Source organism: Eleutherodactylus coqui, chromosome 2 (assembly GCF_035609145.1).
Source record: "Eleutherodactylus coqui strain aEleCoq1 chromosome 2, aEleCoq1.hap1, whole genome shotgun sequence".
Lineage (NCBI taxonomy): Eukaryota > Metazoa > Chordata > Amphibia > Anura > Eleutherodactylidae > Eleutherodactylus > Eleutherodactylus coqui.
This window is the reverse complement of record NC_089838.1, coordinates 172406196-172431405: the sequence shown is the minus strand read 5'-3', so window position 1 is coordinate 172431405 and position 25210 is coordinate 172406196. Positions and strand designations below refer to the sequence as shown.

General features: G+C 45.4%; 1 protein-coding gene across 1 annotated transcript in view; it reads left to right on the top strand.

The window, feature by feature from the left end:
• The window catches only part of DLD (dihydrolipoamide dehydrogenase), a 38267-nt gene extending 18978 nt beyond the window's left edge, over nucleotides 1-19289 (top strand). The window contains exons 10-14 of the mRNA XM_066591919.1: nucleotides 1876-2046; nucleotides 2664-2853; nucleotides 10383-10520; nucleotides 18731-18820; nucleotides 18921-19289. Of these exons, the coding sequence (XP_066448016.1) occupies nucleotides 1876-2046; nucleotides 2664-2853; nucleotides 10383-10520; nucleotides 18731-18820; nucleotides 18921-18986 (655 nt within the window). The 3' untranslated portion in view covers nucleotides 18987-19289. The remainder of the gene's footprint in view (nucleotides 1-1875; nucleotides 2047-2663; nucleotides 2854-10382; nucleotides 10521-18730; nucleotides 18821-18920) is intronic.
• The last annotated feature ends 5921 nt before the right edge of the window (nucleotides 19290-25210 follow it).

The window sequence follows — 25210 nt, the reverse complement described above, 5'->3', positions numbered from 1 at the left end:
AATAGCTGCAATCGGCCGTATGGCCGATCACGTCTTTTAACCCTTTAAATGATGTCATTTCTGACAGCGGCATTTAAATCCCCCAAATGATGTTTGGGGGTCCCGTACGGCCTCACCGTGGTGAGATCGAGGGAGCCGTGCAGGTTTCATGGCAGTCGGGGGGGCCTTCTAAAAGGCCCCAGGGCTTCCTTGGAAGTCTGCCTATCAAGCCATACCCGTGGATGCCTGTCAGAATACTGCCTGTCAGAATGCAGTATGACGTAATGCTATAGCATTACGTCATACTGCAGGAACGATCAAAGCATGGCATGTTGTAGTCCCCCAGGGGGGCTTAAAAGTAATGTAAAAAAAATCAATAAATTTTTTTTAATTGTAAAAAAAAAAAGTAATAAAAGTTTAAATCACCCCCCTTTTGCCATATCTGTAATTAAAAAATCTAAATCCTAAAATAAAAATATATATTTGGTATCGCCGCGTCCTTAAAAGTCCGATCTATTAAAGTAGCACATTATTTACTCCGCACAGTGAACATCGTCTGAAAAAAATAAAAATAAAAAAAATGGCAGAAATGCACTTTTTGAATCACTCGGTCTCCCAGAAAAAAACGCAATAAAAATTAATCAAAAAGTCGTATGTATTCCGAATTAGTACTAACGGAAGATACTGGACATCCCGCAAAAAAGTGAGCTCTCGCTGAACTACCGACGACTGAAAACTAAAGTTATTGTGCGCACAAGATGACCACAGAAAACATTTTTAAAAAATTAAATCCCTTTGAAAAAAAAATTAGTATAGTAAAAAAAAAAAAAACTATACAAGTTTGGTATGGTAGCAATACCATAGAATAAAGTTATCATGTCGTTTTTGTTGCAGTTTGTACGCCGTAGAAACGAGACGCACTGAAAGATGGCGAAATGTCTGTTTTCTTTTTCATTTTACTCCACTTACAATTTTAAAAAAGTTTTTCAGTACATTCTATGATACATTAAATAGCCCCATTGAAAACTACAATTCGTCTCGCAAAACACAAGCCTTCGTACAGTGACGTCGATGGATAAATAAAGGAGTTATGATTTTTTTTTTAAAGGGGGGGTGAATGAAAATGGGGGGGGAGGGAGGGCCGCGTCATTAAGGGGTTAAAACAAGACCAAGATGGGTGCTCTAGCTTTGATACAGCCTTTTAGCTATTTGTAGAAAGGACATATCTCAAATGTCCCTGGCTACCTGGCTATTCTTTTTTTCCCCTTTCTTTGCAAGGAGAAACATCCTTAGCTGGGAAAGGGTTAAATTCTTCTGCCTAGCAATTTCTTTTCTAACTTCATTTGGAAAGACTTGTCCACACATATATGACTTTCTTTCTCCTTTTGGGCTAAGGTTCTATGACAATTATTTTTGCAATTATAAAATTGTGAAAAAAGTTGCGAGTGACTTGCCATTGTTGCACAACCTTTACGATAATGCTGAGGTTGTGTGCTGGTTGACGTAATTTGTAGTCATTACCTTTTAAACACAATTTGCAGTGCAGCCTTGTCCTTAGTAGGGAAAATTGGGATGGGATCCATTACACCACCCTTTACTCAATACATTCTTGATCTTGGAATTGCAATTGGGCAGATTGCATCACCTGGAATAAGGAAATAAGAATTGTAGCAGTTAAGTTGGGAAAATTTTATCCTCCTTCCATTTGCATGGAATTTTTTTTAAAAAGGGGGGAAACTTGAATGTTATGCTGGTAAACATGAACTCTGCCTCAAGGCTTTTTGTTTCTCTCTCACAGATATGTTATCTCCAGAAGTAAATACCTCCTTATCACTGTTATTTAACAAACATGAAATAAATGCATGATGTCTGCTGACTTATCAATTATGTTGACAGCATTGAAGCAGCAGCGGGTGGCAAGGCTGAGGTAATAGCCTGTGACGTTTTGCTTGTGTGCATTGGCCGCCGTCCCTTCACTCAAAACCTTGGTTTGCAAGAGCTTGGAATAGAGCTGGATAACAGGGGGAGGATTCCAATCAACACTAGATTCCAGACAAAAATCCCAAAGTAAGTAAAACAATGGCGTTCAGAGTTACAGGGATTAATTAATGTAAAAGACACATGTAAACCTCTGGCACAGTAAACGTTCATAGGAGCCTGATACAGGGCAACTCGTATTAAAGGGTGTCCTTATTTTAGACCACCTGTGGGACCTATCCCTAGGTGCTTCATCAGGGCAGAGCGCGAATAGAGAGGTGACAGTGAATGTGCGCAGGTTTCTCTATTCAATCATTTAGAAGCTGCAAAAAAAAGATGAGTTGTGACTACTTTAAACGTGAATGGAGAGTCCTGTGCACACGTGTAGCCGTCTCCCCGCCGCCTCTTCATCTGCATGCAGTGGCTGCTTTCCCAGGGAGTTGGGGGAATCCCTCCTCTAGAGATGGATGCAGGTTCTACTCTGGGACCCACCTGTATCCGACAGATATGCCACAAATATCGAAGATGGGAACATCCCTCTAATCTAAAAGTCGAAAGATAAATGACTCTATACTTCCTGTCTAATTTTTGTCTAATGGAAAAGTAAGACCAATTTAGTTTTAACAGATATGAACACCAAACATGTTGTATTGAATTAACGCTGAAATTATTGATGCGCACTAAAATGTATCGTTTATTTTCAACAGTATATTTGCAATTGGTGATGTAGTAGCTGGACCAATGTTGGCCCATAAAGCTGAAGATGAAGGTATAATCTGTGTTGAAGGGATGGCTGGTGGAGCAGTCCATATTGACTACAACTGTGTGCCATCTGTGATCTATACTCACCCTGAGGTGGCTTGGGTTGGAAAATCAGAAGAGCAGTTAAAAGAGGAGGTATTGTTATAAATTACCTTTTAAAGGGATATATATTTATTATATTTTTTTTTTTACTAATTAACCCCTATCCAACAAGTGACGTACATGTATGACACAAAGACAGTAGTCCACATCCCACTGTACAAGTATAGCGCTAGTTATGAGGCTGCTCAGAAACTGAGCGCTCCCCTGTAACCATAGTGGGGATTGAAGTTAAAGGGCTATTCTTATCTTAGCCTTTCATGGCAGAGATGGGAAAACATGGAGGCTTTGTTCCACTCACTTGTCGGAAGGAGCTGTGTGCGTAGTGCAGCGCTGTTTCTGTAGCATTGAAGTGCGTTTGAAGCATTGAAGTTCTATGCTGTTTCGGTAGCTCCCGTTACTTCAATGAGCACCATGGAAAGAGTGCTGCTCTAAGCATTCGGCTCTCTCTAAAGGCTCTGGTCTTTAACTCTGATTCTCACCACTTAATCCCTTAAAAGTCATAGTCCTCATTGACCCCTGCATTTAAACAGTGTGGAGCACCCTACTCATTCAGTTGACAACCTCATCCCCCCCCCCCTGCAATGTTGTTGCCATGGTCGTATGCCACCTATAGTGGTTGCCATGGGGGCGGAGCCTGACTGGGGATGTGAGCGGACACACCTCAGCTTGGCTCCGCACCTCATCCTGATTAATACCCTGCAACCGGGACTTTAAAAAGCTGGAAAGTGCTGTGCGCAGAGCCCACACACAGTGGAGTCTAGCGGGGGCAGACCAGGTGACAGTAACAGTTATGGCGCGTGGGAAAGACAGGGGAAAGAGCGGGGAAGACAGCGGTCGAGTAATCCAAGATGGCACCGGTGCGCGAGAGCAGAGGATGCTGATTCCCCGGCACCACAGCAGCAGCGAGACAGTAAAGAAACTTGCAAGGTATGCCAGGGGGGACAGGGAGAAGAGGCAATGCATACTCATGAGGCAAGGGAGCAGCACGGTGATGCAGGAAAGATCTCATGTAATGAAACAGCTTACAGACACAGCAGAAGGGGAGGATGAGATACCCTGTGGAGCAAATCAAGCAACAAGACAGAGTGAAGAACGTGACAACCATATACAAGACAGCAGCAACAGTATAGCTGAGCCTACTCTGAAAGATATCTTTGGTGAAGTTACTAAATGCAATGCAACTCTGGATACCCTCAACACTCAGATGGGATCGATGCAAGCAAATATGAGACTGTTACGCGATGATATGCAAAAGATATCGGAATGCCAGACGGAAATACGGAGTGATATGGAGGATGTGGTGCAGCCGCTCCAGCGAGAGGTTGTAAGTACATCACGCAATATGCTAGCTCTCCAAAATAAGATTGACTATTTGGAACAACGTACGAATAGTGGGAATCCCTGAAAAAGCAGAGGGTAACAATCCATCAGAATTTTTTGAAACCTGGCTTCCTGAGATCTTTGGCAAACACTCGTTTACAACTTTTTTTGCTATAAAAAGAGCCCACCATGCGCCTGAAAGACCCCCCCCCCCCCCCACCACCCACCCTGGAGCTCCCGCAAGACCCATATTTCTTAAACTGCTGCATTTCACAGACCGCGATGTTATCCTGCAAAAAGCCCGCGAAAAGGGCAAAATCTGGTTTAATGGGGCCAGAATTTCATTCTTTCCAGACTTCTCGACTGAACCACAAAAGAAGCGTGCGACATTCATTGAAATTAGGAGGAGGCTACGGAACATGCATATCCCATACGCAATGATATACCCTGCTAAATTCAGGGTTGCTGCCTTAGGAACAACGCACTTCTTCGAAAGCCCGAGAGAAGCTAACTCCTGGTTAGAACGCAACGAAGACCAAATCCGAATTAAAAGGTCACCACGCGGATCTCCAAGCAGAAATGATATCAATTGAGGAAGAGGGATCCTGCTGAAATACGGTTCTTGTTACCCGGGATACTATAAGGAGCAGCGGAAAGATGAAGCGAAAATCATTTGAGTTTAAGATTTACGCTACGTTCCCTGGACTATGGAGAACTGGTACCCCGGTCTGTTGGTGATACGACGGATCTGTGAGTTTTTTTGTTGGGGATGTTCATTGTTTGGTCTCTCTCTCATGTATATTAACAGTGGTTAGTTCACGGATAGGAGGGGAATGTCGTTTGGTGGAAACACCTCAAATATTATGTTGTGTGCAGAATTTGTTCTTTCTCAATTATTTACCTGCACCAAGATCGATTGTTTATTACAGATAGTGTACGAGGACTTTACCCTACAGGTGAGATTTAAAACAAATAGCCAAATCACTGATTGGTTACGTTGATCTCGAGGCAAGCTAAATATAACAAATCTAAATATGTTTGAGATGAAAGGGAAAAGAGGTGCGGGTGCCATGTCATCCGACCTGTGTAATGGTGGAATTGCAATATTTGCGTACGTCTTATGTACGCCAACTGGGGTCACTGACCCCCATCCTGATACTCCCATCACGTATGGGCCCATGGTGGGGGGAGGAATTGACTGACAGTGCACAGTACGGACGATACCGCAGCAATAAGCAAAGAAAATAGATCAAGAAAAAACCCACCGCGTGGTTATTCTATTATAAAACTGAAAAAATGTGAAAAATCAAAACAAGAGATTTTACACTTATGCATGATCTGTACTATTTTTCTCCATACATATCTATATATCTATCTATCAACCTGGAAGTGGTAATCTGTATTGTGCAGGCGTGCGGTGTCCCTCCTGATATTGATGGGGGATATGGATTCTCCCAGTGTGACTGCCTTGTACGAGCAGTGGATACAAGATTTTCTCGGAGCGTGTTAATTTTGGGTAATGTAGTACATAACGAAAATGAGTAGAAAGGTTAGATTTATCTCCTGGAATGTGAGGGGGCTGGGTGACCTGGTAAAGCGTTCAGCGGGACTCCGGGCAACTAGAGAGCAGGGTCCAGTGTTTTTATGTTTACAGGAAACTCATCTGTCCATAGAGACCTTTAAAGTGTGTGTGTGTATGTGTGTGTGTGGGACGGTTTGTCTGCCTTCACTCCAAATTATATAATTATGTTTGCGTCCTTATGTCAGTGCATATATACCACCCCCATATAATAGTGTGGTTGTGCGCCAGGTACTGGGGTTCGGGGCTGAAACACCAGATACCCTGGTTCTTATTATTGGTAACTTCAACTGTCATTGACCCATCACAGGACAGGATGCGCACAGACAATATTCCCGGAGAGAGTGGTTTGACACCACTAGGTCGTCTATTGGGGGAGGTGCTATTGTTAGACTTGTGGCGGACAAGTCACCCTACGGATAGGCGCTACTCCTGTCACTCTACCACATACAATCTCTATCAAGAATTGATCTGCAGTGGGGAACACCAAATTATACAATGACATGGTGTCAGGGCTTAGTCACATGGGCGCATCGGCTCCATTGCCGGTCATGTGTTCTTTCTTCCGGCGCTGCGGAGAGACGTCCGTCTTGAAGTGCGGCCGTCTTCTTCGTGCCGATGCGCCCGTGTGACTAAGCCCTCAATCAAATATTTGCCAAGGGTCGTGTCTGATCACTCCCCATTGCTGCTGGATATACAACACTGTAGTGATAGCGGTTATATTTATAGGAGGTGAAAATTAATCTCACATTGGCTAACAATATTAGATAAAAGTATAAAGGAATTATTAATAGAATATTTTAAATTAAACAGGTGAAGAACAAACACGATTATGTGCTGGGAGGCCATGAAAGCTTATATTAGAGGGATGTTTGTGCAGAAAATTATTCAAGCCAAAAACCGACATAGAGAAATAAGGCAAGTGTTACAGGAGTGATTGATAGATACTGAAGCAAATTTGTGGAAGAAGGTACCATAGTAGCCTTAGATACATGGAAAAAGGCCCAAGAGGCACTTAACACATATTCCCTAGATACAGCGGCCACTAAGAACGGATTTCGTAAACAAGCTTACTATGAGGAAGGGGAGCATACGGGACACATGCTGGCCGAATAGCCCATGCACAGAATAATCCTACTTATATCATAGAATTGAAAAATGCACAGGGCAATATTATTAGGGATACACCCTCTATTAGAGAAACTGCTCGGAAGTTTTATGCCTTCCTGTACTCCTCCAAGTTAAACAAGTCAGCTGAGCAAATTGAACAGTATTTGGCAGGAACAGTGACACCCTCTCTGTCGGATGAACAGCGGGATTTACTTGATGCACTGCTAGAATTGCAGGAAGCGGTAAATGACATGCAGAATAATAAGGCTCCTGGAGATGATGGGCTCCCTATGGAATACTACAAACATTCTCACCCCCCCCCCCCCCCCACCGCCTAACATGCTCCCATTAACCCCCCCCCCCCCACTGCCTTACATGCTCCCATTAACCCACCGCCTAACATGCTCCCATTAACCCCCTCCCCACCGCCTAACATGCTCCTATTTGGGGGGTTATGTGTGTATTGTGTACATATGTCTTCGTGTGTCTAAAGACGTAAAAATGTTTAATAAACACATTTAATTAAAAAAAAGTGGTTGCCACGTTTCGCTAAAAAAATGGCACTACAAGAAAAAGTAAAATTGGTATGAAAAATGCTTTTATTGTGCAGTAGTTACTGTAGTAAAAAAACGATATTACCTTGGTATTGCTGTAGTCATACGTGCCCACAGAATAAGGTTACCCTTTATGAAGGCTCTACACCAGAATTCTTGTGTAGAAAAGTTGCAAATTGTTGCGAAAAACCCACTTGCACAAAGATTTTACAACTTTTCCTCTTTCTTCACCAGCCTCGCAACTTTTCTGACAAGTGAATGGTGCTGGTCAGGAGAAGTGGCTGCTGCCCAGACCGATAGATTTATGTATAATTTATGCCAGAAACTGGTGTAAATTTATATCAGAAATGTACGCTAGGTCGGACCTGGCATATGTTTCTGATAAGGAGCATGGGGGTGCTGAAGATGCCCAAATACATGAAGAGATTATTTAAGTGCACCGTGTGCTGGGGTAAATTGTACTAAGACCAGTGTTGGAAATGGCGGTCTTGGCAAATTTCCCCCATTGTTTATACTGCACAACGAAAGACGGATGAAAAAGAACTTTTAAAAGAGAAAAAAACAGCCCTGGGCAGAGTTGCGATGTTTTGTACAGATGGCAAAAAATGCAATAAAAATTGATTTACAAAGCTGTACATCAAAATGGTACCAATGGCACAAGTGGTGCGTCTAACATTGATTTTACAATTATCGTGCCTCAGCAAGTTAGCAATTGAATTAATTTGCTTGCCCAACCCTATTTACAAAATGCTGTGCAGATGAGTTAAAATTAATATTTCTCTTCACTTTTCAGGGGTTTTTATTCTTATGGCGTTTAGACCTCTGATTTAGGCCTCCTTCCCACGAACGGATTTCCGCCGCGTAATTTGCGGCGAAAATCCGCTGCGTTGCCCGCAGCTATTAGGTTCTATTGAACCTAATAACTCAGGGCACACAGTGCAGAATTCCACCGTGGAATTCCGCACCGTGAAATCTCCCGTCCTCACCCGCGGCATGCTCTATTTGCCGCGGGTGTACGCGCCGACTGCTTCCATTGCAGTCAATGGAAGCCGTCCGTTCACGCTATCTCCCGCTGTAACACAGCGGAAGATAGCGTGAAAACGCTTTGCCGCCTACCACCGCCGTTATATGAAGCGGCTGGCGCGTCACATGACACGGTCGCCTGCGGGGAAGGATCATGCGGGAGCGAAAACGCCGGATCCGCTGGTAAGTATGGGGTCTCTGGGGGGCGCCGTGACTGGCTTCGCCGCAGAATATTCTGCGGCGGAGCCAGTCACGCTCGTGTGCAGCCGGCCTTAGTGTAATCTGGAATTCCTCTACTGAATGATCTAGTCTCCTAATCTTGTTTCCATCTATCCATGACGTCTGTCATGGTTTCCCCTTGATCCAGCTGACCAAATATACCATGTTAATGTTGATAGTTTGTGACTTACAAGTTTTTGCAGTTCACATTTCCTCTAATTTACTATTGCTTCTAGTCCTTTGCCCTGCCAGTGCCCAGACATTCTGAGAGGAATATGAAGAAAGTGATTTAGGTAATTGGTAAACGTTTTACCGTTACTTCATACTAGATCACTTTACCATTTTATATGCCTCCTTAAAGGGGTTCTGACATGAAAAAAAAAAAATTGTACTCACCTTGCCTGGCCTGGCCCGATCGCCAGGCATGTCCCCTCCAGCCGGCATCTTCTTCTGTGCCTTTAAAGCAGAGCAGGAGCGGTCAAAAAGACCGCTTCCTGCTCTGGTCCGTCCGTCAGGCACTTCCGAGGTCAACGGACGGACCGCCACAGCAAGCACGTCACAAGCAGTGCTTGCTGTGGGCGGCCCGTCCGTCCGGCTGAACTCCGGAGTGCTGCGCATGCGCAGTGGAGACGCAGCCCGTCCTGACTCCTGTCAGAGGGCACCTCTCCACTGCGCATGCGCGCGATCCCGGAGCGGCACGGCTGCTGGAGGAAGAAGACTGCCCGCCGGGAGGCATACTAGCACTTTCTGCTTAGGTTAAGCAGCGCTGCTGATTAGAGCCACCTGATTGGCTCTTCGGCACCACGTGACTGCACAGCGTGCACCAATCAGGTGGCTCTAGTCAGGCTGCTTAACCTAAGCATAAAGTGCTAATATGCTGCCGGGAGATGACCCCCCGATGTCAACAACAACAGGAGACAAGGTAAGTATAAGATTTTTATGCTTTAGCAGCCATTAACCCATAGGTTCCCTGGGTCCATTAGGTAGACCAGGGAACAATGGCTGCTAAAGCATAAAAAAATTATTCATGTCAGAACCCCTTTAAAGGTCCTTAATTCCCAAGTTACTTTGACCGGCGATGGGAGAGTTGGCCTTGTCCTAGGAATATCACAAAATTTTAACCATTTTGTAAATTACAAAATCGACTTGATGTTTGCAATGCGAATATAAAATGTTTGGGAAAATGGTTGTAAATGTTTTAAGAGCTGTCGGGCCGAGGATTTGGCTTGAACTGTACGCCGGCCACGGCTTGGTCTTCTGTGTTTTGGGGACATGGCAACAGTTAAACTGGTCAGCACTTCCTATCAACGTCACTTGACTTTCCCTGGCGCCGCTGTTGGCTGAAGCACCGCTAGACTTAACATAGGAACTTTTGACCTGGCCTGACGGGTCACTTAATGTATCAAACTCAAATGTTATGATTTTACGGCAGTGGTGAGGTTGTCACAAATCTAACGACACCAAAATCATCCATCAAAGGGGTCAAAGTGTGGTGCAAGATTAGAGGTATCTAGATTTTTACAAACATGATTCTAGCTTATCAAAGTAATTTTATCATCATTAGATGTTAAAGCTTTCTTGGAATTTCGGGCTTCAGCATATGCAGTAACATGCTTAAAGTATGGGGTCTTACTATGGTCTGTTCCTCTTCAATATTTCTCTTTTTTTTTTAGTGGAAATTATTGTAGGTTGATTTGTTTTCAAGTAGAAAAAAAACTTCTAGTTTAAGATTAATTCGATGTTTTTTTTTTGTACAGGGTGTAGAATATAAAGTTGGCAAGTTTCCATTTGCTGCCAATAGCAGGGCTAAGACCAACGCAGACACAGATGGTTTGGTGAAAATTCTGAGTCATAAGTCAACTGACAGATTACTGGGAGCGCATATTCTTGGATCGGTAAGTTTCCTTCACTCATATCACAGTTCATTGCGACTGGAGGTCTAGCAGATTGGTTATAAAGAGAAGCCAAAGTGTTTGTCCACTTACTACATATTCTTGGAATGTCTGAACATAATAGCCCTTATTTTTGAATGCGTTTGTGACAAATTTGTGTCTAAAACTGCGCCAGAATAAAGGTGCATAGAGTTTTAGATGAATTTATAAATAGTTTGTGCCAAAAAGAAGAGACAAGTTTATTGATTTTGTTTTCTTCAAAAGTGCGCATGACAGGCATTCCATCTATCTTTCTGACACATTTATGAAGCGTTACAAGATAGTTGTTCGTTTTGGGGTTTTTTTGGCTAAAAAGTACTGCAAATAAAACCTGATGAAAGTTGGTGTACATGAAGAGGCATTTGGTGCAAATCTTTGGTGCGCACTTGTTTTGATGCATTTTTTGGCACAAATCCAACTATACCACTTACTATTATAATATAGTGAAAGGGATTGGAGTTGGTCACAGGTCCTAAACCAGCAGAGCTGGACAGCAGCTGTGTGCTTACAGGAACTGAGGATCTCAGTCATGTGATCAGTTACCGGGGCTTTGAGCTCCTCCCCTGATAACATGACGGGGACGTCATCACAGGTCCTGTAAATACACGACTGCTGTCAGGCTCTGCATGTTTTAGGACCTATAATGACTAGAGAGGAGCGAGCACCAAAATGCTCGGGTGCTCGTTACTCGGGACGAACTTTTCGCGATGCTCGAGGGTTCGTTTCGAGTAACGAACCCCATTGAAGTCAATGGGCGACCCGAGCATTTTTGTATATCGCCGATGCTCGCTAAGGTTTTCATTTGTAAAAATCTGGGCAATTCAAGAAAGTGATGGGAACGACACAGAAACGGATAGGGCAGGCGAGGGGCTACATGTTGGGCTGCATCTCAAGTTCCCAGGTCCCACTATTAAGCCACAATAGCGGCAAGAGTGGGCCCCCCCCCCCCCCAACAACTTTTACTTCTGAAAAGCCCTCACTAGCAATGCATACCTTAGCTAAGCACCACACTACCTCCAACAAAGCACAATCACTGCCTGCATGATACTCCGCTGCCACTTCTCCTGGGTTACATGCCGCCCAACCCCCCCCCCCCACGACCCAGTGTCCACAGCGCACACCAAACTGTCCCTGCCCAGCCTTCAGCTGCCCTCATGCCACGCCACCCTCATGTCTATTTATAAGTGCATCTGCCATGAGGAGGAACCGCAGGCACACACTGCAGAGGCTTGGCACGTCTAGGCAGCGACCCTCTTTAAAAGGGGCGGGGCAATAGCCCACAATGCTGTACAGAAGCAATGAGAAATCCAATCCTGTGCCACCTCCATCAGGAGCTGCACACGTGGGCATAGCAATGGGGAACCTATGTGCCACACACTATTCATTCTGTCAAGGTGTCTGCATGCCCCAGTCAGACCGCGGTTTTTTATAAATAGTCACAGGCAGGTACAACTCCGCAATGGGAATTCCGTGTGCACCCACAGCATGGGTGGCTCCCTGGAACCCACCGGCTGTACATTAATGTATCCCATTGCAGTGCCCATCACAGCTGTGGTAACGTCCGATTAAATGCAGGTGGGCTTCGGCCCACACTGCATGCCCCAGTCAGACTGGGGTTCTTTAGAAGTGGACACATGCAGTTACAACTCCCTGTGGACCCACAGCATGGGTGGGTGCCAGGAAGCCACCGGCGGTTCATAAATATATCCCATTGCAGTGCCCAACACAACTGAGGTAATGTCGTGCTTAATGCAGGTGGGCTTCGGCCCACACTGCATGCTCCAGTCAGACTGGGGTTCTTTAGAAGTGGACACATGCAGTTACAACTCCCTGTGGACCCACGGCATGGGTGGCTCCCTGGAACCCACCGGCGGTACATAAATATATCCCATTGCAGTGCCCAACACAGCTGATGTAACGTCAGCTGTAATGCAGGTGGGCTAAAAATTCATTTGATTACACTGTAGGCGAGGGCCCCCAAAAATTGGTGTACCAACAGTACTAATGTACCTGAGAAAAATTGCCCATGCCCAACCAAGAGGGCAGGTGAAATCTATTAATCGCTTTGGTTAATGTGGCTTAATTGGTAACTAGGCCTGGAGGCAGCCCAGTTAAAATAAAAATTGGTTGAGGTGAAAGTTTCAACGCTTTAAAGAGCATTGAAACGTATAAAAATTGTTTAGAAAAATTATATGACTGAGCCTTGTGGGCCTAAGAAAAATTGCCCGTTCGGCGTGATTATGTGAGGTTTCAGGAGGAGGAGCAATATTATACCCAGATTGATGAAGCAAAAAGGTCCCAGTTTTTGATGGGGATAGAGAACGATGCTTCCATCCGCGGGTGCAGCCTACGTATTGCTTAGGTATCGCTGCTGTCCGCTGGTGGAGAAGAGAAGTCTGGGGAAATCCAGGCTTTGTTCATCTTGATGAGTGTAAGCCTGTCGGCACTGTCGGTTGACAGGCGGGTACGCTTATCTGTGATGATTCCCCCAGCCGCACTAAACACCCTCTCTGACAAGACGCTAGCCGCAGGACAAGCAAGCACCTCCAGGGCATACAGCGCGAGTTCAGGCCACGTGTCCAGCTTCGACACCCAGTAGTTGTAGGGGGCAGAGGCGTCACGGAGGACGGTCGTGCGATCGGCTATGTACTCCCTCACCATCCTTTTACAGTGCTCCCGTGACTGGGGAGCGGTGACAGTCTTGCTGGGGAGCCATAAAGCTGTCCAGGGCCTTAGAGAGTGTTCCCCTGCCTGTGCTGTACATGCTGCCTGATCTCTGCGCCTCCCCTGCTACCTGGCCCTCGGAACTGCGCCTTCGGCCACTAGCGCTGTCGGATGGGAATTTTACCATCAGTTTGTCCGCCAGGGTCCTGTGGTATAGCATCACTCTCGAACCCCTTTCCTCTTCGGGTATGAGAGTGGAAAGGTTCTCCTTATACCGTGGGTCGAGCAGTGTGTACACCCAGTAATCCGTAATGGCCAGAATGCGTGTAACACGAGGGTCACGAGAAAGGCATCCTAACATGAAGTCAGCCATGTGTGCCAGGGTACCTGTACGCAACACATGGCTGTCCTCACTAGGAAGATCACTTTCAGGATCCTCCTCCTCCTCCTCCTCCTCCTCCTCAGGCCATACACGCTGAAAGGATGACAGGCAAGCAGCATGTGTACCCTCAGCAGTGGGCCAAGCTGTCTCTTCCCCCTCCTCCTCATCCTCCTCACCGCGCTGAGTTATAGACAGGAGGGTGCTTTGACTATCCAGCGACATACTGTCTTCCCCCGGCTCTGTTTCCGAGCGCAAAGCGTCTGCCTTTATGCTTTGCAGGGAACTTCTCAAGAGGCATAGCAGAGGAATGGTGACGCTAATGATTGCAGCCTCGCCGCTCACCACCTGGGTGGGTAGACTCCTCAAACTTTCCAAGGACCTCGCAGATGTCTGCCAACCAGGCCCACTCTTCTGAAAAGAATTGAGGAGGCTGACTCCCACTGCGCCGCCCATGTTGGAGTTGGTATTCCACTATAGCTCTACGCTGCTCATAGAGCCTGGCCAACATGTGGAGCGTAGAGTTCCACCGTGTGGGCACGTCGCACAGCAGTTGGTGCACTGGCAGATTAAACCGATGTTGCAGGGTGGCAGCGTCCGTGTGGGACTTGCGGAAATGTGCGCAGAGCCGGCGCACCTTTCCGAGCAGGTCTGTCAAGCATGGGTAGCTTTTCAGAAAGCGCTGAACCACCAAATTAAAGACGTGGGCCAGGCATGGCACGTGCGTGAGGCTGCCGAGCTGCAGAGCCGCCACCAGGTTACGGCCGTTGTCACACACGACCATGCCCGGTTGGAGGCTCAGCGGCGCAAGCCAGCGGTCGGTTTGCTCTGTCAGACCCTGCAGCAGTTCGTGGGCCGTGTGCCTCTTATCTCCTAAGCTGAGTAGTTTCAGCACGGCCTGCTGACGCTTGCCCACCGCTGTGATGCCACGCCGCGCGACACCGACTGCTGGCGACGTGCTGCTGCTGACACATCTTGATTGTGAGACAGAGGTTGCGTTGGAGGAGGAGGAGGGTGGTTTAGTGGAGGAAGCATACACCGCCGCAGATACCACCACCGAGCTGGGGCCCGCAATTCTGGGGGTGGGTAGGACGTGAGCGGTCCCAGGCTCTGACTCTGTCCCAGCCTCCACTAAATTCACCCAATGTGCCGTCAGGGAGATATAGTGGCCCTGCCCGCCTGTGCTTGTCCACATGTCCGTTGTTTAGTGGACCTTGGCAGTAACCGCGTTGGTGAGGGCGCGTACAATGTTGCGGGAGACGTGGTCGTGCAGGGCTGGGACAGCATATCGGGAAAAGTAGTGGCGACTGGGAACTGAGTAGCGCGGGGCCGCCGCCGCCATCATATTTTTGAAAGACTGTTTCCACAACCCTATACGGCAGCATCTCCAGGCTGATAAATTTGGCAATGTGCACGTTTAACGCTTGAGCGTGCGGGTGCGTGGCGGCGTACTTGCGCTTGCGCTCAAACACTTGCGCTAGCGACGGCTGGACGCTGCGCTGACAGACATTGCTGGATGGGGCCGAGAACAGCGGAGGTGAGGGTGTGGGTGCAGGCCAGGAGACGGTAGTGCCTGTGTCCTCAGAGGGGGGTTGGATCTCAGTGGCAGGTTGGGGCACAGGGGGAGAGGCAGCGGTGCAAACCGGAGGCGGTGAACGGCCTTCGTCCCACCTTGTGGGGTGCTTGGCCATCATATATCTGCGCATGCTGGTGGTGGTGAGGCTGGTGGTGGTGGTTCCCCGACTGATCTTGGCGCGACAAAGGTTGCACACCACTGTTCGTCGGTCGTCTGCACTCTCAGTGAAAAACTGCCAGACCTTTGAGCACCTCGGCCTCTGCAGGGTGGCATGGCGCGAGGGGGCGCTTTGGGAAACAGTTGGTGGATTATTCGGTCTGGCCCTGCCTCTACCCCTGGACACCGCACTGCCTCTTGCAACCTGCCCTGCTGCTGCCCTTGCCTCCCCCTCTGAAGACCTGTCCTCAGTAGGCGTAGCAAACCAGGTGGGGTCAGTCACCTCATTGTCCTGCTGCTCTTCCTCCGAATCCTCTGTGCGCTCCTCCCTCGGACTTACTGCCCTTACTACTACCTCACTGATAGACAACTGTGTCTCATCGTCATCGTCCTCCTCACCCACTGAAAGGTCTTGAGACAGTTGCCGGAAGTCCCCAGCCTCATCCCCCGGGAACTTTCCAATGGTTGGGCATCAGTCACGATAAACTCCTCTGGTGGGAGAGGAACCACTGCTGCCCAATCTGAGCAGGGGCCCGAGAACAGTTCCTGGGAGTCTGCCCGCTCCTCAGAATGTGTCATTGTAATCGAGTGAGGAGGCTGGGAGGAAGGAGGAGCAGCAGCCAGAGGATTCAGAGTTGCAGCAGTGGACGGCGCAGAACTGTTGGTGGACGATAGATTGCTGGATGCACTTTCTGCCATCCACGACAGGACCTGCTCACACTGCTCATTTTCTAATAAAGGTCTACCGCGTGGACCCATTAATTGTGCGATGAATGTGGGGACGCCAGAAACGTGCCTCTCTCCTAATCCCGCAGCAGTCGGCTGCAATACACCTGGATCAGGAGCTCGGCCTGTGCCCACACCCTGACTTGGGCCTCCGTGTCCTCGGCTGCGTCCGCGTCCTCTAGGCCTACCCCTACTCCTCAGCATGCTGTATTACCAGTAATGCAGAAACAGAATGCTGTAATTAAATGTGCCGCTTATTGGCCTGTGTTTGGAGGCTGACTTCGCTTACCGAACGCCAGGAAATAATTTTGCGCAAGCCTGCTGTAACACTTAGCTGGCTGCGTATGAATTTGGAGGACTACTACACCCAGCAGAGACCCAGAACACTGAGGACACTCACAGGCAGCCCAAATAGATTTTTTTTCCCCAAATGTTTTTGCAAAGGCCCACTGCCTATATTCAATCAATATGTCTTCTGTCCCTGCCTAAGCACCACTTCTGGCCCTGGAGTATTACTGCAGGGCGCAATGCTCTGCACGGCCGATATACAAAAAAAAAAAAAGCGCAACACCGCAAAAAGCAGCCTCCACAGTACTGCACACGGTTAGATGTGGCCCTAAGAAGGACCGTTGGGGTTCTTGAAGCCTAAAATACTCCTAACACTCTCCCTATAGCAGCTCCACCAAGACAGCACTTTCCCTCCTCTGTCAGAACAAATCTGTGGCGAGCCGCGGGAGGGGCCGATTTTTATACTCGGGTGACACCTGATCTCGCCAGCCACTCACTGCAGGGGGGTGGTATAGGGCTTGAACGTCGCAGGGGGAAGTTGTAATGCCTTCCCTGTCTTTCTATTGGCCAGAAAAGCGCGCTAACGTCTCAGAGATGAAAGTGAACGTAACTCGAACATCGCGTGGTGCTCGTTACGAATAACGAGCATCTCGAACATGCTAATACTCGAACGAGCACGTTCGCTCATCTCTAATAATGACGTCACCATTATGTGATCAGGGGCGGAGCTCAGTCCCGATGACTGATCACATGATGGTGACATCATCCCATGTAACTCAGTCACTCATCACTCAGACAGGTGGCTGTTAGTATTTTGATTTCATATTAATAAGTGATGCAGAGTAAATTTAGGAGACAAAAATATTTCCAAATGCATACTGCACCAATTTTTGTATAACACTACTACTTGCACCAAAATTGCACGAATTTGTGGCGCAAAATAAACTACATGATAGGGTGTGTTTTTGTTTTTGTTTTGTTTCTCATTTTATGTGTTACAAAATTAATAATTTGACTAATTTTCTTTTTATGTTGGTACGTAAAGCAGAATTTAAGTTGTACAAATTGACAGACTTTTGGTGCACGCAGCACTGCTATGCAATAATTGACACATACTTCCTATTTTTGGTGCAGTGTAAATTGTGCCAAATTTACAGGTCTGTTTACCACTTCTGTAAATTTGGGGCAGTTTAAGATGAGTTATTTAAAAGAGTTGGTGCATCTCCTCTTTTTTTTTTTTTTTCCCCCCAGTAATGTTTTTATCTACAATGTAATCTTTAACCCCTTCCCTCCCTATGACGTAAGGGTACGTCATGGTAGCGGGGTACTTCCCGCAAAATGACGTACCCTTACGTCATAGGGATAGCGAGAGTCATAGCCGGCCTCCTGCTGCAGCAGCGGGGGTGCATCGGAGATGCGCAACCCCCCTCTCCCGCTGTTAACCCCTTCCGCGCTCCCTCTGTGAAGTTGCCGGGCTCTCGCGATATAATCGCAGATACCGGCGTCCTGTGTTGCCAGAGCCTATGATCGCTGTACAAGCGATAAGGCATGGCAGGACAGAACTCCTGCCATGCCTTATCACAGCGATCATCAGTGCTGTGCCTTAAGTCCCCCAGAGGGACATAGGTGGTGTAAAGAAAAAAAAATAATAAAAATGTGAAAAAAAAAAACCTTTTGTATGATTTTTTTCATATTAGCATAAAAAAATTTAAATGGCACATATTTGGTATCGACACGTTCATAACGACGTGTACAATAAGTTAAATACGCTTTCTATTCTGCGCGACAAAAAGCGCAAAAAAAGAGGCAAAATGCTAATTTTTTGCATTATGCCTCCCAAAAAATGCAATAAAAGTAATCAAAAAAGCCATATATTCTCCAAAATGGCACCAATAAAAAGTACAGCTCTTCTCGCAAAAAATAAGCCCTCACAGAGCTCCGTACATAGAAAAATAAAAAAGTTACAGGACTTTGCAGATTTCCAAAAAAAGGGGGGTTTTATTGCAGAAAAGTGGAAAAACCTAAAAAAATATAAAAATTTTGGTATCGTTGTAACCGTACCAACCCGCAGAAAAAATGTATTGTCATTTATGCTGCATGATTAACGCTGTAAAAAAAAACTATGGCAGAATTGATGCGTTTTCTCTCCCTGTTATCATAAAAAATAAAGTTTTACAATATAGTCTATATACCCAAAAATGGCACCATCAAAAACTACAGTTCACCACGGGAAAAAAGCCCTTATACGGCCGCGTCGACGTAAATGGAGATGAAAATCCGCCAAAAATCGTTGCGTCCTTAAGCCCAAAATAGGCCGTGTCCTTAAGGGGTTAATTGTGCAGTGAATGCGTCCAGACTATGTATTATGATTTCCTTTGTTTCCAGGGTGCTGGTGAAATGATTAACGAAGCTGCCCTTGCCATGGAATACGGAGCCTCTTGTGAAGATGTAGCCAGAGTATGCCATGCTCATCCAGTAAGTACTGAGCACTTTGTTTCTTTTGTGTTATGTTATGTCATTTTTCTTTTGTCTGTTTTTCTACCCAAATAATACATCCGTTGTTTCCTTCTTGCAGACTGTATCAGAAGCCTTCAGGGAAGCCAACCTGGCTGCATCATTTGGGAAAGCCATTAATTTTTAAGTGGATAGAGGAAGCAGTTGTGTGTACATAGGTTTCTTGTAAGAGGCAGCGGCAGACTGCTAGATCTGTCAATGTTTGATACTCAGTTCAATGGACTCTTGTCAAATCCAACTATTTAATGTTCAGAATTTGGAATGTATATGACTAAGACCCTTGTACAATGCACTTCAGATAAATGTGGACTTTACACTCAACATCGGAAAACACTATTGTGGAAGCCATGTCTTCAAAGTGTATCTTTGACTGGAAAGAGCTATAAACTAGTTATGTCATCTGTCTAATGGAGATATAGTCACACTTTGACATGAGTCTGTCTCTTTTATTCTTTGCTAAAGCAATGATCTAACCTGTTTTTTATTTTTGCGTTCCAGTTCATTTTGGTGGAACCATGTTCTGCACCCCTTCAAATTTAGAGTTCTTTTATGGACTCTTAACATCCGCATCCCTCCTTTTATATTTATTTTGTAGTGTATGGTAGGTTTCTAGTACCTTGGTTTCTATTTAAATGGCTTGCTGTTTATAAGATAATTCAATTGATGAACTGAAATTTATATATATATATATAAATATAAATTTCTAATATAAAACCTGTCCCATGACTGTGTTAAGGACCGTTACACATGACCGGTCACATTAACCTTTCAAGCCTTGGGTTCCAAATTAGTTCATACCTGGATGCATCAGAGAGGCCGAAAACTATATAATTTATAGTAATTAGCTCTCACAGATATGTAGAGATGAGCCGCGGCAAGTATACAGCCCACTCTGCTTAAGGCGCGTACACTGAATCTTTATTGACCGAGTATAGTTCTAATACAGGAAAGGAATACGTCATTAGTCACGAGGTTCATCTTATTGGGTTAGAAAAACATCAAGAATTGTGCTTTGTTGAACAATCAGCGCAGTGAGAATAAATATGTGAAATGTCCTTCAAATGATTATTCCTCCCTTGTGAGTTTGGATGATCGCAGCGTCTTATCAGCACGATTTGCTCTTTTCCAAAGCTCAGGACATGGGGGAGGTTTTTCTGATAGCGGCTGTACCAGGCAAATGTTCTCGGATGAATAGAAAGAAAAAAAACAAATCATTAGACATTGCACCGAATACCCTGCTGTAAAGTTATTTCTGCTTTAATTATTGTTTCACTACACACAAGCTTATTTACATCTTATAATGCTCCATTTTGTATCTAGCGGCCATTTTGAGACAGATTCTTCTATTTTATGGACCTGTACCTTCTCAACTGCAATATATAAATATATAATATCCATGCTCTGGAAAATAATTCATGGAATTAGGAATAATAGTTATAATGCAAAGTGTCAGCTATACACTCAAAAAAAATCAAGCACCTAGAAGGAGTTGTCTTTTTGCTGCAAATAAGGAAGATGGAATTACTGCCTTTGCAGCGCCACCTATTGGATGGCAGCATTCCTTCATATCAACGTCGGACCCTTTATAGAGGTCTGTGTAACAATGATTGGGAATTGGAAACCAAGCCAGAAAACCATACACAGACAGCTGTTTCGGGGTACAGTAGGTTTCTGGCTTAGCTGGTGAGAGGCCTGTGACGTGGGTCAGGAGGGGTGTCATGTCTCCTAAAGGAGAGCACCCAAAAAATGTGTGGAGAGACCTAGAGGGTGAGTGGGTCGAGGAATGGCATAATCTCACCCCCTTGGTGTCTCGTGTTCACGAAGCCTTATGTGCATTGGGTCTAAGGAAGAATACCTCTGTACACACTCCATCCAATGCACTATGCCATGATTCTTTTTGTCTGATTCCTATGAAATCCCACAGATAAACTCTCTTTGCCGCCTTATGAAATCAGAAACATACAGAGGTGTATAGTAACACCCCTATGCACCTTTTTCCATGGCCAGGTGCATGAAAATGATGTTTCAAAGGATCCAGATATTGTTGCATTGAGGAGCAATTGTGCACTGCGCACGACAGTGTATCTCACGCACGATGTGCTGTTGTGTTTTTTTTTTTTTACTTTATGCTTTTTCATCTGGTCAAGATCTTTTAAATTTACTACTGTAATAATTAAACAGCACAGTAATATGGCTTAAGAGATTGATACCAGGTGTCTATGGACAGAGAAAGGACTCGGCAACAATCTATTACAATACAGGTGGAACTATATCCATGAGGGCTCCTTCACACTGGCGATCGCGATATCTGTGCGAGAAAATTGTGACTTTTTCCTGCATTTTTTTTGAGCGTCAGTGCTGCTTTCTCTCACGAAAACGTTGCTGCCACTTGCATTTTTCTCGTATTTTTTTATTGCAATTTTATTTTTTTAATGCAAAAGTCAATAGGACTTTCTAATGTTAAAAATGCATCGCACAAAAATCACAAGTTTGCGCTTTCCGATGCGATAAAAGGAGGCTTCATAGGAAAACATGGGAGATAAAGAAAAAAATGCAGAAAGCAAAAATCGTAATTGTAAAAGCCATAATATCAATAGAGTAACATCAAGAACATAAGAGATCATAGCGAAGAGAGGTCGGAGGGTGTGGGGAAAAAGAAAAGAGCAAAAAGTTCTGTATATTCCCAGACCCTCCATAAAAATGTGCTGATTTGATGTTTAAATTGAGGGATGGCATCCAATTTCCTGTTCTAAATACCAAAGGTTATCCTGGAAGTGAGATTTGATTCTAAGTCTACCTACACACAGGTGAGCACGACATGGGTGTGAAACTAGCCCCAATATTGCACTTGTGAACAACCAAGCTACCCACGGATGTGAGGTGATTTTTAAGTCACAAAAATGCCTTCCATTGGTGAACTTCCGAATCTTGCTCAAGTTGTACATGCGATAGAGGATCAGAAGTGTTTCCCATTGATTTCAATGGGAAACCTGGCATGCACATCGCACCGCGTGCAAGGCATTAAAGCTCCCATTGAAATCAATGGGCGATGCACTCCGAGGAACATGAAAGTTTAGAACATGTCATATGACTCCATTCAAAATAATGGGCTTTCTTTGTGCAAGATTTGTGCTTTTCGCGATGCACACCTTTTGCGCAGTTTTCTCTGCTATGTGAAAGCGGCCTAACCTGTATTCTAAGAAGGAAAATGGTGATAAGGCTTTCCCATGTGTTTAATTTTTTTTCACTCATTATGTAACTATAATAGCCCTTCACTATATATAAGATCGCTAGTATTACATTGGTTAGTTAAAGGGGTTGTCCCGCGAAACAAAGTTGGGGTATACACTTCTGTATGGCCATATTAATGCACTTTGTAATGTACATTGTGCATTAATTATGAGCCATACAGAAGTTATTCACTTACCTGCTCCGTTGCTAGCGTCCCCGTCTCCATGGCGCCGTCTAATCTTCAGCGTCTAATCGCCCGATTAGACGCGCTTGCGCAGTCCTGTCTTCTGAATGGGGCCGCTCGTGCCAGAGAGCGGCTCCTCGTAGCTCCGCCCCGTCACGTGTGCCGATTCCAGCCAATCAGGAGGCTGGAATCGGCAATGGACCGCACAGAAGACCTGCGGTCCACCGAGGGTGAAGATCCCGGCGGCCATCTTCACAAGGTAAGTAAGAAGTCACCGGAGCGCGGGGATTCGGGTAAGTACTACCCGGTTTGTTTTTTTTATCCCTGCATCGGGTTTGTCTTGCGCCGAACGGGGGGGGGGGGGGGGGGGGGCTATTGAAAAAAAAAAAAAAACCCGTTTCGGCGCAGGACAACCCCTTTAATCCTTTCTATTGGAAACTTCCTGTAGTCCTACTCTAGTGGGCCACATGATCTAAAACTGACACCTGAGAGTTACTTGACTTGATGTACTTTTAGGGAGTCAGTTTTCAGTCAGCATAATTCCTATATGATATACTGCTGGATTGTACCACACCCGCTCTGCGTGGGGAAAGGGGACGGAAACTTCTATCACTGCTAATAAAGATGATCTCACACGTCTAATCAAGGAGATACAGAACAGTGATAATCAAACTGTCCTACCTGCAGGCAGACATGGTACTGGCTCTAGCTGTTCGTGTGATTCTGTGCTAATACATCATTATATAACTAGCATAGCATGGAGGAGATAAAGCAGGGAGAAATCTCAGCATCAAGATGGTTTCTGATCAGCATCAGACAGGAGGCTGCACTGCATGGAAGCAAGTGCAAAATACATAGGAGCACTCCAATATATGTTAGGCAATCAGGTGAGGGGTGCAGTGATGTACAAATGTGTTTTCGCCAGAGTGGCCCTTTAACAGCATTTGTTTGAATTTGCTCTGTAGAGTTTGAACCAAACTAGATGACTTCTGGACACGCAGATATTTTTTTTATTGCTTGCAGTAGATCGTGGATTGCAGTTTTTTTCTGCGTGGATGCACTGCGGATAATTCGTGCGGAAAAAATCTGCAACTCCCCTCCCAGCCTTTTTCCCACCTCCCCACTTTATTTTAACCTTCAAATACGCAAATGTAGTTGCGGATGCACAGCAGATCGTAAGCTCCCATAGAGATGAATGGAGCACATACGCGCATAATCCGCTGTAAAATGGAACATGCTGCAATTTATTAGATGCTCATGGCATCTGCAAATCAAATGAAAGCAAGTCTGCAGGTGTTTAATTAGTGCGGACGCCCAATTCTTCCCTGTGGGTGACTTGACTTACGGATCTCACGCGGATTCCACAAATCAAATCCACCCGTGGACATTGGCCGAAAGGGGGTTATGTCATGATTGCAATTTATTCCCTATCCATAAGATAGGTGATAACTTTACAGATTGGTGAGGGTCTGATTGCTGGACAGCCACAGACCCTGAGAATAGGGCCCTGGCAGGACCCAAAATGTGAACAGCAGCGGTTTCACGTGTGTGCCGCTCCATTCACTTCAATGTGACTGGTGGAGAAGTACTCCGCTATCTCTGGCAATCCTACTGAAGTGAATGGAGCTCCAGGACCCATTGGGACCCCTGTTTTATGGATCCAAATCATATGCCATCTATCTCTAGACCCCATCCTGCCTCCTCTCATCATGCTGGCTGCCACATCTAGGCTCCTGGAGATGACCTGGTTTTATGGGAGCAGTTGTGTACCTGTGCTATGCTGTGTCTGTATCTCCTGTTTCGGTGAATGGGAGTTATGGAAACAGGATAGCAAGCTACAATGTTTCTGTACATCACACGTTAGACTAACCGCATGGCACAGGCTTCCATAAACCCCAGCTGCCTCTCCTAGCCTGGATGGGATGGTGTCGAGGGCCAGGTAAAAATACCTCTTTAATCAAAACTGCCTGCTACTTACTAGCTTCACCCATAGACATAGAGGCTCATCCCTTGCTTCAGTCAATTTATATGCTTGCAATAGAGGGAAACCGTGGGAGAATGCACATATTAAGGCCAGTTTCCTCTATGGTTTCAGTAGAGCTGTGGGCCTTGCTACCACCGTATAGGTGTCAGAATATCCCTCGTCTGAGACCAGTTTACCAGTATGGATTACAGTGGGACTCCTTGTCTGAAGGAATGTTGTGCGTGTGTAGCGAGTGCTACCTGATGTGGCCATAATGTGATAGCTGTGCTATACTGTAAGTTCCAGCCAACTTTAACTTGATCTAACTTTGTAGATTAGAAGTTTCTTTTTATAAAATACTAGCTTACCCGTCGCTCGTTGCTGCGAAGACAGACATACATGCATTTGTTTTTATATATAGATGACATCAGGAGGTGAGAAAATTAGATTCCATACATAAAATTTGGACGCCAATTCTTTTGCGCTTAGAATTAAATAATCAATGCTCGTGCCAAATTTCAAGTTTCTATGACATTGGGAAGTGAGAAAATTAGATTCCGTACATAAAATTTGGATGCTCATTCTTTGGCGCTTAGAATTAAAAAATGGAGTTGGGACCCATTAGCTTTTCCTATTTATGACATAATCAATGCTCGTGCCAAATTTCAAGTTTCTATGACATTGGGAAGTGAGAGAATTAGATTTCATACGTACAATTTGGACGCTAATTCTTTGGCGCTTAGAATTAAATCGAGTTGGGACCCATTAACTTTTCCTATTTATGACATAATCAATGCTCGTGAGTAATTTCAAGTTTCTATGACATTGGAAAGTGAGAGAATTAGATTCCGTACGTAAAATTTGGACGCTAATTCTTTGGCGCTTAGAATTGAATAATCGAGTTGGGACCCATTAACTTTTCCTATTTATGACATAATCAATGCGCGTGCCAAATTTAACGTTTCTATGACAT